General features: G+C 32.5%; 3 protein-coding genes and 1 long non-coding RNA gene across 4 annotated transcripts in view; 2 read left to right on the top strand and 2 right to left on the bottom strand.

The window, feature by feature from the left end:
• The first annotated feature begins 669 nt into the window (after positions 1 to 669).
• The window catches only part of LOC135952095 (uncharacterized), an 84,416-nt gene continuing 67,465 nt past the window's right edge, over positions 670 to 17,620 (top strand). Inside the window, exon 1 of the long non-coding RNA XR_010576013.1 lies at positions 670 to 683. This is a non-coding gene — a long non-coding RNA (uncharacterized LOC135952095). The remainder of the gene's footprint in view (positions 684 to 17,620) is intronic.
• LOC135952193 (zinc finger protein 484) lies at positions 5,917 to 8,560 on the bottom strand. The gene is made up of 2 exons (XM_065502033.1): positions 8,396 to 8,560; positions 5,917 to 8,323 (listed from the first exon to the last, which is right to left on the bottom strand). Exons 1-2 carry the CDS (start codon positions 8,464 to 8,466, stop codon positions 5,947 to 5,949), a joined length of 2,448 nt encoding a protein of 815 aa, XP_065358105.1. The 5' UTR covers positions 8,467 to 8,560; the 3' UTR covers positions 5,917 to 5,946.
• Positions 10,613 to 12,681, top strand: L2HGDH (L-2-hydroxyglutarate dehydrogenase). The gene is made up of 4 exons (XM_065501219.1): positions 10,613 to 11,063; positions 11,144 to 11,657; positions 11,719 to 12,059; positions 12,126 to 12,681. The coding sequence occupies exons 1-4, from the start codon at positions 10,963 to 10,965 to the stop codon at positions 12,514 to 12,516; spliced, it is 1,347 nt and encodes a 448-aa protein (XP_065357291.1). The 5' UTR covers positions 10,613 to 10,962; the 3' UTR covers positions 12,517 to 12,681.
• Positions 14,210 to 17,412, bottom strand: Tango6 (transport and golgi organization 6). Its single transcript, XM_065501570.1, has 4 exons — positions 17,279 to 17,412; positions 14,909 to 17,218; positions 14,697 to 14,848; positions 14,210 to 14,641 (listed from the first exon to the last, which is right to left on the bottom strand). The coding sequence occupies exons 1-4, from the start codon at positions 17,337 to 17,339 to the stop codon at positions 14,282 to 14,284; spliced, it is 2,883 nt and encodes a 960-aa protein (XP_065357642.1). The 5' UTR covers positions 17,340 to 17,412; the 3' UTR covers positions 14,210 to 14,281.

Raw genomic sequence — 17,620 nt, 5'->3', positions numbered from 1 at the left:
TATTTAATTTAACACGTGCATGTCCTAAGCAGGGGTCAATTGACCCTTTTTGAGACTATCTTATAGCTGGTCCAAAGTCGTCAACGCATTGGATTCACATACTGGCTACATAGCGTCAGTTACCTTACTAGCTACCTAACTGGTTACTTGATCAGCTACATAACTACTTATTGGCATATCAGTATATTTAAGCAGAAAAAATAAACTGTATGAGAATTATTTCAACACAATGTGTATAAAACAAGTTTGTACGAATTACTCACTAAACGTTTGAAGTGACTAGATTACTTAGTGACAATTGTCTACACGCTAGATTACCTGGGATGTATAAAGTAACCAATTGTCTTCTCTCTGCACTACAAAGAGCACATACCCAAAATATATAAATTGGAGTCAGCCAAGTGATAAGACATTTGTGACAGTTACTGTCATTGACTACTTACTTAACTGCTGGGTACTTTGAAAATGTCTTTTACTCGGTAAACACCTTAATAACAAATACAACAATTAGGATACAAAGTGATAAAAAAAAAAATATAACAACAGTCCATTTATACATATTTTTATCACCAACATTGGTGTTTTTTCTTTCAGCTTTTATTGTTATTACAATTATTACAATGGATATTGGTAGTTGACGATGCTTAACTGTAACCAAATTACCATGCGACCGCACACAAAACGTAAGGGAGATGGCTTTTGACACTTTGACAGCGATAATAAACATTAAGTGTTAATGCTTCTAACACAAGCACATGCACACAAAATCCTATTATACACATTCAATGAAAATTTCACACTGGCATTTTACATGCAAGTTTACATTAGGTACATAGTACATACATATGTATGGAAGTGTAATTTCAGGCGCACACACCCTTACATATGTTAAAACTGACCTCGGTTTTTGGCCATTGGATACTTTTTTTATTTAGTTTTAGTTTATTTCTTTGCAACACTCTCATAGATTTGAATGAAAATAAATTTAATTTAAAAAAAATCGTATTTGACTTTAATTTAAACTCGCCATTGACTTGCTGGCCTGTTTGTTACTGCATTAAAAAGAAGCCCGGCATAATTAACGTAAATATATTGGCCGGAAGTTTCATTGTTTACACACCCACACACACACACAAACGTATTTATTATATTTAAGTAATTTATTATTTCTTTCTTTTGCTGCTGCTTTTTTTCCATACATATTTTGTAAATTATAAATAATTACATTTTTTACTTAAAACATTGCAAGCACTTTTGACTCGTAATAAAAAAAGAAAAACAACAACAGCAACAACTGCATAATGTGGTAAATATTTTCTTTTTATACGTTTTTGTTAAGGTGCTGTTGTTGTTGGTTTTTACACTTAATTTTCCTTTAATATCCGTTTTAAATCATTCGTTTTTATTGTTGTAGTTGATGATGATGATGATAGAAGAGGCGAAGAAACACAACGAAACCAAGCACTACCACAATAACAACAACAACTTTATTAACGACCACGATACGAGTATTAACAACAATAACAAATGAAATTATTTCGTACGTAAAATTTTAATCAACCGTTGAGCACCATTGTGTACCACCGTACGTTTGTGACTCTTGTAGGCAACTGAAGGAAAAATGTGTGTTACTTGTTGTAGATTTGGTCCTGATGGCACTACTGAACGATATAGTACACATGTAGGCATTCATGCATCTTCTTCTTTTTCGTCTTGCTTTATTTTATTGTGCTTATGCTTGCTCTTGTTTCTCTTCTTCTTGTTCTAGGTTAGGTCTGGTCTGCACTTGTCCTGTCAGTGTGTCAGTCTGTTGCCATTCACTGCCTACAAACGGTGTGTAAAACTCCGATAAAGCCTTTTTCCACAATTCGCCTTAAACAAAAAGCTCTAAGAACCTGTTAATTATGTGTTGAATTGCATGCAAATGTTCCCCTCTTCTCAGTTTCTCCAGTTGACAGTGGTGTTTGGTGGTGATTTTCCTTTAAATACGGGTTTTGTTGGAATATTGTCCTTGCTATGCAAGGTGTGTAACCAAACTATTCTTTTGTCTTGCGTCTCATTTAAGTGGTATACATAGTAAAGACACCATGTTGGTTTTAGTCTATGCTATATAACAAGTTTTAAAGCAGCGAAAATTTCCTTTTGTAGGAAAGACATATCTTTACTTTAATATAGAAAGGCCCTAAATATCTGGGCTTACAAAAAAACACGCGTTAGGGCCTTTCTAAATTAAGGTAACGATATTTTCTAATAAACACTATTTGGCTGCGTTAAATTGTATGTAGAGGCATAGAATTTTTTTTTAAAATATTCGTTGTATTATTTAAAAGTGCTTGATTTTTTAAAATGTTTGGCCCATAATCATAGTCAAAAATAAAGAATACTTTAAGAGAATTAAACTCGACATTACTTAAGAGTGGACTTTAGGTCTATCATAGACAAGTTAAAGTATACTTCTGGCGTTGAAGTCGACTTTAAATATAAAACTAGCTGAAGCTGTTATTAACTCGTTTAACAACAGCATCAGCTGTTCTTCACCAAGTAAAAAATGTTTAAGTTACAAGATATTGGTATAGATTTTGCAATTATTGAACAGTTATCAATAAAATTAGTGCCAAAATATCCTAATTATGATATTAATCTTATCTTTTTCATTTTTCCACAACAAAAAACTTTTTTTCTTTAGTTTTCCCGGTTACTTTTATTGTTTACCTTTTTTGGTTTTTGTTTTAATTTTCTATGTCAGCTGTTCAGCGGTGCCACTTGTCTGATTTTTGTTGTATATATGTATATGAAAACATTTTCTACATTTGCGGTGGCACCCAGTTATAGTCGGTTCAATTTAAAACATACTTTAATTTTGACTATGGTTGCAAATTAATAAAAAGCAGGTTTTTATTTTAAAGTTGTTTTTAAAAAGAACCGACTTTAGTGTTTGACTATGATTATGGGCCTTTATCTTTTATTTTGAAACATTTGTACAATATAAATTTATTCAAAGTATTGGCCTTTGTTAGCTATGACCTTTTTCCATCTTTCTGGCAAAATATGGATTCCGAGCCAAAAGAACTGTTCATCTTTTGAGGCCAAGAACAAATCAAGCCAATTTCGAATATTCAGGATATTCCTGTTCTCAATTTCACCATTCACCTTATTTTTGGAAGCATAATTACAACAATAGTATCTAATTTTCTCAGCATTTCTAATTATAAATGTTTACAAGTGATTTTTGTAACCTAATTATATAATTTTCGAAATCTTATTTTATATTATATTGTTGTAATTATGCTTTCAAAAGTAGGATGAATGGTGAAAGTGAGAACAGGAATAGCCATGATTATGTACCAAAGTGAAACGTATTTCACAGAGAGCGTTCTGTATCGATCGAAACAAATATTAGTCGGGCGGAGCAAGGTCTATAAGGCGGGTAAGGTGAAACTTCCCAACTACTTCGTTATAAATAGATTTTAACAGGTATTGCAACATTACGGTTTCACGTCTGACCGCATATTCTGGGCGTTTTTCGGGAAGTGCTCGATTCAAACAAATCAGTTGAGTTCGGTACAGGTTCCCTTAGATGGTCTGGTCAGATTTCAGCAGCTCAAAATACATAGGACTCCTTTGCTCCCACCAAATAATTACCTTAGCGCTATGGATATTTGGCTTTGGTGTCGATTCGGTTGGTTGGCCGGGTTTCACATACGATCTCTTACACTTCGGGTTATCGTAATGGATTCATTTTTCATCGCAAGTAATGATTCGATACAAAAATTATTTTCTTTTATAGCGTTTAAGCATTTCGGAAATGCAAAATCGTTTTTCAAGGTCTCAATTCGTGTGGTACCCAATTTCCCTGCTTTTGAATGAATCCTGCTGCTTGCAAGCGTTTATAATTGCTGATTGAGTAGCTCCCAATGATTTTGCAAGCTCTTGTTGAGTTTTACAACAAACTTCATGGAGTAAAGCCCCCAATTCTTAGACTTCAAACTTTTTTGGCTAGACTGGGTTATCGTTGTCTTCCGTGTCAAAATCAAAACTTCTGAACCGCACAAACCATCTTTCTATCCTGACCAATGGGTGTTTTTTAAAAATAAAAGAAGTAAAGCAAAACTTCCCGCATATGACGCTTTATTGGTAAAAAATTCAACATTTGCGAAACAAAACAAAAACTCTATTGTTTACACTAGGTGTGTTCGCGTACTTTACAGTAAAAAATATCCAGTAACTTTATTTTAGAGAGTAAAAATAATTTACTCTCAATCTGAAAAATAACCAAAAAAAGTACGCGAACAACAATTTGTAAAAATAAGTTGTGTTTTATTATAAACCAATTTAAAACGTTTTTTTGTGTTTTTTGTTTTAAACGTATTTTTAATGTTGATATTTTTTACTGGACAAAAAAAGTCCAGTAAAAAATATCATGTTCTCTAACACTCTCTTGCTCTCTCGTTATAAGTTTTTAAAAGTAAACGAACGGAATCCCGTAACTTCCAGTGATAATTTGTACAAATTATTACAAATTATCAAGTACGCGAACACAACTACTATAATATACAATAACTAAGTTTAAAAGATTAGCCATCTATTGTAAATCCCTCATTTTTAAGTCATACATACTCAACAAATTCAATGGAATTAACAAAATTGGCTTCTAAATTATCAATCGTTACTGGTTTAACAGCATAGACCAGAGATTTGACGTACTCCCACCTCACGAACGAGATGGCCAATTCACAGATCCATTTCTTGAGATAATTCGGTCACCAACGGTTGGCTCAACAAAGTGATGGTTTTACCGTCTTGTCATTTGTTGCATATCTGCATTAATCTGTGACTGGTGGTTTCTATTTTAGGTAAAACCAGGGCACTATAAGATAGGTGACTGCGATTATTTTTTTTATTCAGTTTGAATTGTCAATTCACTTGTGGTTGTTGTGGCGAAAAATACAACAAACCCAATAGCAAAAACAACAACAGGCAACTTTTACAGTTCACCTACTTTTTAACAAAAACAAAGTACCTGTTGTTTTTGTATTGTTGTAGTGAAGCAGTCACCTTTCTAAGTGTGCCCTGGGTAAAACCGAGCACGAAACCCTACTCTGCTTTATTTTGACAAATAAAATTTTAAAATTAAAATTAGAATTTAATTTAAAAAAATTTTGTGTTTTTTATTAAGTTTAAAATAAATTAAATAACGAAGCAAATTAAAACTTTTTCAATAATTTTTGTTAAGAAAAATTACGCTGTTTTAGTTCAACAGATTATGGTGCTTGTGGGTAAGATAACAATGGTATCCTGAAAAAGTTTTCTGATAAACAAATCTGTTTAATGGTGCTTTCTTTGTATTTCCATAAACAAATTATAAGCTTTCGATCCACAAAAATATAAATTTGAAGTTAATAAGCTCATGATACTTTTAGTTTTTATGTTTCCCAAAATTCTCATAATAACATAATAACATATAATTTAGTCACAAAATGTTGTTACAACGATTTTACACTTCGAGTTCGACACATTTTATTCTTGCAGCGTCTTTCGCACTAGGAATTCGATATTCGAATTTTATTCAGCACTGGAAAATTTTAGGTTTTGGTCTGTGATAGTAACACTTAGCAAAAAATAAGTGTTAAATGGAAAATTTTTGGTTTTGGTCTGTGATAGAAACACATACCAAGAATTAAATGTTGAGTGGAGGGGGCCTTATTTTCTAAATCCCGGAGAAATTTAAAAAAAAAATGTCACCAAAATTCTGTTCACCAATTCTTGTTACCTATTGGATCAGATTTAAACAAGTAAAAGTCCTATACTCGGCTGTGCTATATCTTACATACAATTAACCAAAGTTTACGAAAACAAAAATTACAAACTAATATATACCCTTTCGACTTATGAGGAAGGTTATACAAATAATAAAACATCTACACTTACTATACAATAAATAAATTTTTATTTTTCCAAATTTTTTAATACTAATCGAGCTTTATTAACATTATTTGACTTTTCGGTATTCGCTTGTAAATTTCGTAATGTCGAATGTTTACAGCGCAACATATCACACTTTAAAGCATAGCTGTGCTTACAAACGGGACAGCAGAATGGCTTCACCTGCAAATGGAAACCTTTTAAATGCTGCAGCAAACCATTGCGTCGCTTAAAAGTGCGTTGGCACAAGCTGCAATGATGTTTCCTTTCTTCGGTGTGGGTAATTTTGTGTTGTCTTAAACTGTTGGCATTCGAAAACGTTTTCGAACACTCGACACAAGTGAAAGCGACCTTTTTAATGACTATTTTATCTTCCATAGTTTCCATAGATTTTAATTTAGTAATAATTTTAGTTTTGCTAGTTTTTGGATTGTTTACTGACTTTGATTTTCTACTTGTTTTCTTGCTTGGTGTGGTTGTGACTGGCATCAACTGCAATTGTTCGACATTTTGTTCCAGATTTGTACATTTCTTTTGCAGCTTTTGATACAATTTCCTTAATTGCTGGTACTGATTTGCCATGGTATTGAGGGAAAGATTTTGAGATTTTCGTGATTTTAAAGGGATTTTTAGTTTCTGCTTTTTATTTTTCAAGTTTAAAACCGTTTGTTTTGGCTCATTTGTGTTAATTTTAGAGCTTGGCTCAATGCTATTATTTGTAGATGGTTCTTGGCAAATAGTACTGGTATTTTGGAAAATTTCCATGTCTTGTTTTTCCACAAAGTTGTCGGGTGTTTCCTTTTTGGGGTCCTGAAAATTATTTTCTTTTTCTAGGACTTCACTATTAAAATCTTTATTGAAATCAGTTTCATTAGTTTTAGTTGCAATTAATTTTTGGTCATTTTCGGTATTTCCTTCAGGGAATTCTTTTTCCATTTTACAGGTATTTTGGACAGCCTTTTGTAAAGGTATATTTTCTCCAGGCACCGTTACCATGGGAGCACTATGATTCTGTGTATAGTGCTGTTTAAGACTCTCCACGGAGAAAAACTTTAGTTGACACAAAATGCAAGCATGTAGCTGAAAACCGCAACCTGACTTGACAATGCTTTCATTGAGTACAACTATGCCATTGGAGGATGATTTGGTGGGTTGTTGTATGGCACTCACCGATGTAACTATAGGTTTTAAAGCGCGCTTTTCAAATCCAGCACCATTGTCCAGATGGTTATTTTCAAAAGGCTGATGCTGTTGATTTAAATTAAAATCTGTACTGTAAGTAGCTGGCAGGGGCAGTGGCAATTGTTGTAGCTCTTGACCATTTGCAGCAACATATTCCAGTAAACGTTCGTCATTATCGGATTTTTCTGTTTTATAAATTTGTCTTTCTTCTTTGAATTCTGCATCTGCATCAATGTAGGCATAATTGTGTTCCTCCATTAGCAAGTGGGATTGCAGCAGTTCGTGAGCTGTAGGCATGTAATTCATCACTGGTTCATGTATGGGTTTCTGCAGTATCTCCTCCTCTTCATGTACGGTGGTAGTGTTGTCATCATCAGGTATATTTATAAATGGATCATCTAAATTTATAATTTCCATAATATCACAATCATTAATGATGGGAAAATCACAAAATTCAAATTTTTGATCATCTTCTTCTTCATGAACGCCTCCCTCCAAAGCTCCATCATAATCTTCATTGGCACCTCCAAAACCATTAGTATCCTGGCGTTCTTCATAGCCAGACTCTGCCACCTCCTGTTTGACGCGTACTAAAGGTTCTTGCTTGATTTTAACCGGCTTTTCTACTGCTCTGGTGCGAAATTTTCTTTGCAATTCCGTTTGAGCCGTCCAAACACGATCAACAAAATTACCAAAGTCCTCCAGGCTCTTGTGACAGGGAGCACACATTACCTTGGGTAAAGTATCTTCCTGTTGGAAGTTTAAAGTAGGAAAACATTTTTGTAATAAACCATACAATTCAATATTTTGTAGAAAATCAGCCTCTGGTATAGAGGCTACACCACATAAACGACAGTTAGATTTTGGTACATTTAAAGTCACTGCAGACGATTCCACTACCGCATCTTCTAGCCTTTCTTTAATGGCCAATATCTCTTTAAATTCCTTTTCCCTAGTGTTTTCACAGGTTTCAATGATTTTTGCCGGCTTTTTGCATTTAGATTTTTCTGTTTCACTAACTCCATGGCCTCGTTCACCAAATAGACATGGAACAGCAGTTTTCTTTAATGTCCGGCGTTCATTTAATGAACGAAAATCTTCATCACGAAAATGACGACTGCACAGGGAGCTCCAACGTGAGGCGTGCCAGTCCTCGCCACGTTGCTTTTGTATAAATTCTTCCCACTGTTTCAATAAATGCAAACGTTTTAAAGGAAACCTAAAAAATCCCAAGAAACCGTGAAGTATTTACAATTCGCAGGTGTCTCTCAAGGCGTTTTGTTTTACTCACTTGTGAAAGGATATATTTTCGGAATGGCCATATCTATCATTACATGTAGCTACAGCACAAAATGATGGCATTTATTTAACAATTATTTGTTTTATTTAGCTAACAAATTTTTAAAACAATTTGCAATATTTATTTGTAATTTCGTTTGTTTATTTTTTGGTTAAAAACAATGCATTCACTGTGATTTGATATCCTGAAAATAGTTTTGACACTTAGAGAAATTTTTCTGTTTTTTGTTATTTTTATATTTTCAAATTTCCATAATTAAAATTGTTTTCAAAAATTAGTTCACTACTTCGAACTTTAGAAAATCTGCATAAGGCATAATAAATTAAGTAATATACAATTAAAACTAACATAATATCTGCAAAAATTTTAAGAGAATTTATTTCTATTAAATCACGTATTAAATTAATGATGGACATGTTTTTTATGCTAGAATGAAATATGAAAAAATAAATATAATTGTTATATGAAGCTTCATCAAACATGTATCTGCACTAAAAAAATAAAAATAAGTTTTACCTAATTATGTATTTATTTAAAATTTTAGTTAATAATTTTGCAACAACTGAGCAAAATATGAAAAATTATAATTTGAAATTCAGATAGTACGCTAGCCCATTCTATATTTCTTTAGCCGTATAAGAAAAATCGATTAAATCGTCGAGTTTGTTGATTTCTTCACATATTCTTCGAATAGTGTCAAAATATATAAAGTATAATATAAGGAACTCCAAGTAGAGTGGAACATGGGATTGTCTGTTTGGAACATTAAAGCGAACTTTCGGAATCGAATGTACCATTAATTATGTTTAGTAAAAATGTAACATTTGCGATTATTCTTCTACTTTTAAATGTTGGATGCTTTATAAATGCCAATCGATTGTCATAGTAGATTCCGAAGGCAAAATGTCAGAAATTGTTTTTGGACAGATTAAAGCTTTCTTAAGTAAGTTACTTGCGGAAGATCTTCTGCAAATATTTGTTGAACCGAAACTTGCTGAAGTCTACTACCAGAAGTAATTTGTAGTGTTATTAAGACGAACTTGCTGCAAGAAATTGCAGACGTGTTTCCACACAATGTGAATGTGAATACAGCTTGCAGTAGAGTTTGCTTTTTTTACGAATGAAAGTATAAAAATGTCATTGCGCGTAGATTTAAGTTTCCAAAATACATTACTTGAAGAATTGCGGACCGAAGATTCCATGCAGCTGAACAATTTCCTGAGAATGTCTATTGATGATTTTAAATACATTTTATATTTAATTCAAACAAGTATTCATAAGCAGGATACTAAAATAATATTGCTATAACTCCCACAGACCGGCTTTTAGTTACTCTTAAATTTTTGTGTTCGGAGGTTGTGCAATTTCCTTTTGAGCTCTTCTTCGGTCGCGTCTATATCATTGGCTATTGCCTTTAAAACGTTTTGTTTTTTAATTTTATTCTTATAGTGTTTTGAGGACGTGACCCACAATTCATAACTCTTTTGTTTTTCAATTACCAAATGTGTCATTTTTTTGAATACAATATGTGAAATATTAAATCGGACAAAATATTTGCAATGTCAACATCATTCGAGAACACAATGCTATTTATTGCAGTTGGATAAGACGTTATTTTACGTTTGAAATTAATATATTTCCCAGCCATCCCCTATCTACGCCAATGAGAGTAATGGAATTTTAACTTTTGAAAAACAAAATTTTCTATTTTCATAGTTAAAAATTAAAGGTAACGGCAATTGCGATTATTTCTTTAAGGGTATTATAGAAGCAATGTTATTAGAGCTGCAAGGGTAATTAAAAGGTAACTAGCCATCCTTGATTTTCAAAATATTAGTAACGGGTTAAAAAAAATATTGTTTGATAAATAAAACAAATGAACTTATTGATTTTTAACTTAGCTTTTAATATAAACTATGGTGTAGTGTATAAAAGATTCGACACACACGAATAAAATACTCTAATTTGTTTCTTACGTAATTTTTTAGTTCAATGACTTTTTATACTACATACTGTTTGTTTTAATAATTTATCATTTGCATTTATTTTGTCATCCAGTGTAAAAGGGAAAAAGGGCAAATTACACCGTATTCATCTCGATTTAAACAACCCTGTCCTCCCTTAACACAACACAGCTGATTTTGTTTTTCCACGATTTTTTATTTTTTTTTTGCTCTCTTGAAGAACTTTTAATTACCGTGATAAAAATAGAAAGTAGGAGAAAAACAAAATCATGAGAAATAGAAGTAGAAGAAGCATCCAAGAACAAACATGTTCGTCTAATGCTTATTATCTGATAGTAGTTAGAGTAGTAGTGTTATCATTATTATTTATTTGTGTCTAAAGAAAAACAAATTGTATGTGTGTTAAATGCTTACACGCGCTGCTTCTACATAAATAATATTAATAAACCACTGGTGGATCGCAGAGGGGGCGCATTAAAAACAAACTGAAAAACAATTGTCAATCAAATTGTTAAACGCATCAATTAAAACAGATACTATCAAGGTTAGACAAGGTCATAGAACAAAGAAGGAACTAGGACTTGCTACGAAGACATGTCACTTTTAATCAAAAATATCAGGCAGCCACTAAACTTTAAAGTGCCTTTAGCGGTGGCGATTAGACAGCAGAGATGGCAGCATAATCAAAACAGCAGGTAAATGTTACTTACAGTCAGCAATTAAACAAAGCAATTACAAAATGATTGTATAACACTTGACAATTTCTTACAACTAGGGATTATGATTTAGTTGTGGTGGGTGGTGGCATAGTGGGTGTGGCTTCGGCTAGGGAAATTTTACTCAGACATCCATCTATGAAAATAGCGATTTTGGAAAAGGAAGCTAAATTAGCCGTTCACCAAAGTGGTCACAATTCTGGTGTCATACATGCAGGCATTTACTATAAACCGGGTACACTTAAAGCCAAGCTTTGCGTGGAAGGCTTGCATTTGGCCTACAAATATTTGGATGAGAAGAAGATACCCTACAAAAAGTGTGGCAAACTTATTGTGGCCACCAACGATGTGGAAGTGTCCCGTTTAATGGATCTGAACGAAAGAGGCCTTAAGAACAATGTACCCGATATGCAATTGATCGATGGCGATAAAATCAAGGAGATCGAACCTTTCTGTGAGGGTGTTAAGGCTCTGTGGAGTCCTCACACTGGCATTGTCGATTGGGGTTTAGTGACACAGTACTATGGTCAAGATTTCAAACAAGCTGGTGGTGATATTCATTTGGATTTCAAGGTAAATTTAAAATATGTGGTTTATTTAGTGAATAAAATAACGAATTTTTCTTGTTATCAAGGTAACAAAATTCACAGAATCTGGTGATGCTGATTATCCTGTCACCATACATGGTGGTAACTCCCAGCAAGTAGTACGTACTCGCAATGTTTTAACCTGCGGAGGCTTGCAATCAGATTTATTGGCTGAAAAAACTGGCTGCCCCCGTTCTCCACGTATCCTACCATTCCGTGGCGAATATCTGCTTTTGGCTAAAGAAAAGTGTCACATGGTTAATGGTAATATCTATCCAGTTCCTGATCCTAGATTCCCCTTCTTGGGTGTGCACTTTACACCCCGTATGGATGGCAGTGTGTGGTTGGGTCCCAATGCCGTATTGGCATTCAAGAGAGAAGGCTACAGGTAGATATTAAATATTTTTCACAAATTTTAAAAAAATATGAAAAATATTTTTTTGTTTGTTTTCAGTTGGGGCGATATCAATCTCTTAGAACTCTTCGATGCATTGCGTTATCCCGGTTTCATCAAAATGGCATCTAAATACATTGGCTTCGGTTTGAGCGAAATGAGCAAGTCCGCCTTCATTCCCCTACAAATCAAAGAATTGCAAAAGTTCATTCCCGATATTACCGAATACGATGTCAGCCGCGGCCCCGCTGGCGTAAGAGCTCAAGCCATGGATATGGATGGTAATTTAGTTGATGACTTTGTTTTCGATAGGGGAACAGGCTCTGATGCCTTGGCTAAACTGGTATTGCATTGCCGTAATGCACCATCCCCTGGAGCCACCAGTAGTTTGGCTATTGCTAAAATGGTTGCCGATAAAATTGAACAGGAATTCAATATTGGCAAATGCTAGGAGGACAAACGAACAGATTTACAGAAAGACTGTAATAAAACAATGTTGAATATTTATTAGTAAGCGTCTAAATGTTGTTAGTGTAAGAAAATGCATTTGATTTTTGTATTAGATTTTTACCAAAGCAATAAGAATAAATTTTTATTTAAAATTTTTAATGACAAATGGAAGGTATTTTTTTGCTTGTTTTGGGAAAATGAAATCGTTAATATCTCGTCCATTTATAGGCATATTTCTAACAGATTTTTTTTAATATTTTTTTCCAACCATTTATTTTTTCCGATCTTCAATCCAATTAGGGATCATAGGCAATTTATTGTTGTATCATTCACGAAATTATAAACTTATTTATACCCTTACTACGCATGGTCAAATGCATAAAAATGGTTCTACTTGTGAACTCTGCGCAGAAGTTGGTACTGATTGGAAATTTTTGTACATAAATCCACTTGAAGCGAATTTTGATATTGTTGTTATTGTAAACGTTTCAATGTTGCCGAAAGTTAAATCTGTGGAAAAATCTTCCAGTAGGTATAACTGTCACTGAATATACAGTGACAGTAAATATTAAATTTTTTTTAGGACGAATACATAATGTATATATGTAGTTGGACATTAAGAGTAATTTAAACTTATTTATTTACTTACCCGACCCCTACTTGTGGAAACAGCTTTGATTGTACAGTGGTTTTGTCAAACTTTTTGTTGATCCAAAACATTTTAAAATACAAACAATCCTCTCCGTTTTCGTTTCATTAACACAAGTATTGGGAATGTATAAACATTTTAAGAACATGTTCACAAAATTTATATTTAATTCACTTCAGTGAGTTGTCACTAGATAGTAGGATTGACACGGTGTATAAATGAACATTTTTTATAATAATTTTAGCCACACTTGTAAGATTTAACCAAAAAGAAACCATTAACCCTATTTTATAATCAACTTTCCTGTTTATTTCACTTTTTACACTTATTTACGTTTCAAATACTATATTTAACTTATTTGCCAGAAAAGTAAAATAATTTTTCTACACAATATGCCGCGTAATTTTTGTAAAAACTAATTGGAAAGCATAACTAGCGTTACCAACTTATTGTTGCAATTCTTTAAGGAAGAAGCAAAATGGAAACAACAAAAGGAAACAAAATTAAACGAGGAAATAATCACCGGCGTTGCCAACTTATTTTTGATATTTTACTTAAAGTAGGAAACAACAAAAAGAAAACAAATGTTGCCAGTTACAATCTCATGCAATTCAATTGGTTTGGAAAATGACTGGATATTTTTTTCCAAACTTAACTAACATTGATTTGCTTCATGTATTAAGATAATATTGATTGGCGTTAATAAAAGGTGTAAATTTCACACGTCAATATATCTAATATAGTTCCGGTTAGGTTGCTATTTATATAAGTGGCCGATATATAAACAAAGAAACACGAATATTTATATTTTCACCTATTTTTGATCTAAGTTTTTAACATATATTGATATCTAATGATATACATACATTTGAAAGCCCAAAGAAATTCGGACCGACAATGGGTTAAATTCGGGAAAAATATTTTGTAATCTATTTTTTTTTTCACCAAACAAATTGTTACACCAATAATTTTTTTCAATCTTTATTATAAAATATACTTTGATGAATGGTATATAAGATTCGTCGCAACCGAATATACATAGCTCTCTTGTTATAATTTGTGCATTTATCCACTATTATTTATTATGTACATAGAAATATAATAAATATACATTTTATTAATTCATTTCTAATATATGACCTTTTAGGCTTCTCTTGGGTTTATCGTGAATACCCATTATTTTAATTTCCTTTGTCAATGAAGCTCCTTGTTGTTGCTGCTCTAAAGCAGTTCTAAAGAGTTCCTTACATTTTTCCGACAAACACTTTAAACCATTCGAGGCATGTATGCGTATCTTTTCGTCATGTTTTTCCGAGTTTACCAAGTATTTCAGTAGACGATAAATGGGCAAAAGCATTTCTTCATAATCGAATAGATTATCCATGCCGGCTAATAAATCGCTTAAAACCATAACAGCAGCTCTTTGGGCGGGCAAATATTTACCAGAGGTTAATTCACAGTCTATAATATTTAGCAGCTGTAAACAAAAACAACAATATAAAGACAATAAAATAAATATTTGGTTTACTTACTTCTTGAAAATAATTATGAACTTGATAGGTTAAAAGACGACACATTTGTGATAGATTTGAAAAAGCAGAAAAGCGAAATTCATCTAACGGAGAACGACAGCCCGTCATAAATGTATTTAGCAAAACATTTTTATATCTAAAGCACAAAGGACCTTAAATAAGATTTAAAGTAAAATTAGTTATAGCTTATAAATGACCACTAAACTACTCACCCAATTCCCTTGATGTTTTCACAATAGCCTCCCCGATTACTAATCTATAGTCCATGCTTGAGGCTTCATTTAAAAACTCATCGGCTAATAAATCCAAAACTTCGCTTTCATTTACATTTACCAATGCCACAAACAGTCTAACACAATTTAAAAAAGTATATGATTCCGGAGACTTGAGTGTGTTTAAGGCCAGCGCTGTTAATATGTGGCAATTTGTAACAGCAAATTCATCACGTTTATTTAACAGCTTTATCATCTTTTCAATACCCTCCACCTGTAAATACGACTCGCCCGCTTCCATAAAAGTACGAGCTTCTTCAAATTCATTTTTCGCAGAATCACCATAACGACTAGTAAATGTTTCCTCTCCTTGAATTATTCTTAAAAGGCCACTTAATTGATATTTTAAATTTTCATTTTGTATTTGAGATTCCAGTTGTTTTAAGGGTTTAAACAAATTATTTTGTAAATCGTCTAGGTTTGTATTGGAGTTCTCAATAATTTCTCTAATTAATATTAACAAAATCATAAGCACTGCTGAATTTATTTCTGTTTGAGCACTATCTTTTGTGGTAATCTCAGTGTAAGCTGTTAATATGTCTTGTAAAGCTTTTAAAAGATCCAGGATGTTGTCATTGATTAATGATTTAAGGGGTTGGTACTGTACCAGTGATTCCAAGGACTTTATAATTTGAAATTTACTTTCATACATTTGAGAAAAATCCATCAACATTTTATTGTAAATATCTTCCTCAGTGTGCAATAAATCAATGTTTGTGGCACTTGCTGTTGAGGTATTTGTATCCATGATTAAAGAAGGCACCAGTTGAAGCAGTATTATAAAATGTTGGTAAATTAGTAGATTGTAGGATGAACTTTTTAAAATGGCAATTAAATCGGCTAAAGGATTTTTATTGCTTGCCATTAATGCCAATGTTTCATTATCCACTTGACTTAGTTTAAGCTCTTGCATGTTTAATGGATTCTCCTTTATGTGTATACTAATGTGTAATTGAAACCATTCGTTGGGATACTTTTTCAAGGCTACACACTCAATAATGTGTTTGAGTTCAACCTTTGAACGGTTATTTAGAATTTTTAATAATAAAGATTGCAAATGATTACTTAAAGTTTCTTGATTTGTATGACCTTCCAGCTGACTATGAAGTTCCATGAATACAGGCATATAAGAAATTAATAAATCACTGGGTAATGTGGCTATTGAAGAAGTGCAGAAAATGTGATATAATAGTGAAATTAAATCGACAAAGTTTAACCATTCCATGGCTACCAAACTTAATTTGTCTACCTTAATTAAAGGCTGCATTTCAATTTCAAGCCACTTAATTAAAAACTCTTGGTTTTCTTCTTTATTGTTGTATAGTTTTTTAAGTGATAATATGCCCGCGCCCATAAATGGAGACAATTCTTTATTTTTTAGACTTACTCTTAGAAATTGCAAAATTTGTTTCATTAATGATTGTTGTGCTTTCGCCGAAAACTGTGGTTGAGCAACTAGATTTGCTACCATTTCATCTAGTGACTGTTCTTCGCTACGTTGTGATTCTGTCATAGCGTAAAGTAAAGCCGAAAATCCACCAGGTGACCACAGGCGCAATAGCATTTCTCTGTGTATTCTCTGTTTTTGGGTATTGGGCAAAATGGAAAACAACATCATTAAATTGCGATAATACATCTTCTTGGATAATTCTAACCACAACTTTTGTAGTTTAGATTGCAAGTTTGCAATAGCTGATGTTTCCAACAGGAACTGTTTGTTATCAAATGCTATGAAAATACTAAAAATGGAAGCCATATACCAAAGTTGTACCTCATCCAAAGATTTACCAACATGTAAAGCTTTAATATAGACTAAGTGTGAAACAATCTCCACAAAAAACTCCAGGCGAAAAAAGTTCGTTTCTCCTTGAGAACTCTTTTTGAAGATGGCTCCTTTGTCTTTATAAAAAGCAGCATGTAAGTTTTCTTGTAATGATATAGAAGCCACCTCCGTTAGACTAGATATTATTAATGATTTATGCCTTTCCGAAATTAAATCCTCTTTAGCATCTCCCGCAAAATTTACATTCATACAAATTTCTAATAACATTTTAAAAGAGTACAAACAGTACAAGAAATCGTTATCGCCATTATTAATTATTTCATGTTGTCTACACTCCAAATGTTTAAGACTTTCGTGGCTAATGATGCTTAGGAAAACCTCTTCAGGTGTTAATTTGATTAAATCTTGCAAGATTTTTAAATTGGTTTTTAAACGTTCTTCCTCACTTAAGGAACCATTCTTAGGAGCTGTATTAAAATAAAACAAAATGTATTAGATTGTTGTGGTAGGTACTTCTTCACACTCACCTCCCACCACTTGAAAATGCAAAGATTCCAATATTATCCAGTATTTGTTTATATTAGTCATTATTAATTAGTTTCTTTTAAATTAATCATGAAAAGTTTCAAATAAAATCCTCAAAATAAAAATTGCCTTTAATTGTTTACAAAACAATGTGCTGTCAAAATCTATACACATTGGCAGAAGCATTCACAAAGGAATGATAACATTAATTTCAAATTGTAAATGATTGGCAATGCATCATCAGAAATTAATATTTATCTTATTAGAAACAAAATAATTTAAATAAAAAGCTTATAAATTAAAATTTAATTTGTCAATAAGATTTTATATATATTAATTAAATT

The sequence above is a fragment of the Calliphora vicina genome, chromosome 2 (assembly GCF_958450345.1).
Source record: "Calliphora vicina chromosome 2, idCalVici1.1, whole genome shotgun sequence".
In the NCBI taxonomy this organism is placed as follows: domain Eukaryota; kingdom Metazoa; phylum Arthropoda; class Insecta; order Diptera; family Calliphoridae; genus Calliphora; species Calliphora vicina.
Note: the sequence above shows the minus strand (reverse complement) of the source record. Positions and strands in the feature narration are given on the sequence as shown.

What these genes read in the sequence shown, in the direction of transcription:
- LOC135952193 (XM_065502033.1), bottom strand. Translation starts at nt 8,466, where the DNA reads ATGCCATCATTTTGTGCTGTAGCTACATGTAATGATAGATATGGCCAT. An exon ending in GAAAATATATCCTTTCACAA is followed by an intron (nt 8,324 to 8,395) that starts GTGAGTAAAACA and finishes GGGATTTTTTAG; the next exon opens with GTTTCCTTTAAAACGTTTGC.
- Tango6 (XM_065501570.1), bottom strand. Translation starts at nt 17,339, where the DNA reads ATGACTAATATAAACAAATACTGGATAATATTGGAATCTTTGCATTTT. An exon ending in GCATTTTCAAGTGGTGGGAG is followed by an intron (nt 17,219 to 17,278) that starts GTGAGTGTGAAG and finishes ATTTTAATACAG; the next exon opens with CTCCTAAGAATGGTTCCTTA. An exon ending in TTCATAATTATTTTCAAGAA is followed by an intron (nt 14,642 to 14,696) that starts GTAAGTAAACCA and finishes TTTTGTTTACAG; the next exon opens with CTGCTAAATATTATAGACTG.
- L2HGDH (XM_065501219.1), top strand. Translation starts at nt 10,963, where the DNA reads ATGTCACTTTTAATCAAAAATATCAGGCAGCCACTAAACTTTAAAGTG. An exon ending in ATATTCATTTGGATTTCAAG is followed by an intron (nt 11,658 to 11,718) that starts GTAAATTTAAAA and finishes CTTGTTATCAAG; the next exon opens with GTAACAAAATTCACAGAATC. An exon ending in TTCAAGAGAGAAGGCTACAG is followed by an intron (nt 12,060 to 12,125) that starts GTAGATATTAAA and finishes GTTTGTTTTCAG; the next exon opens with TTGGGGCGATATCAATCTCT.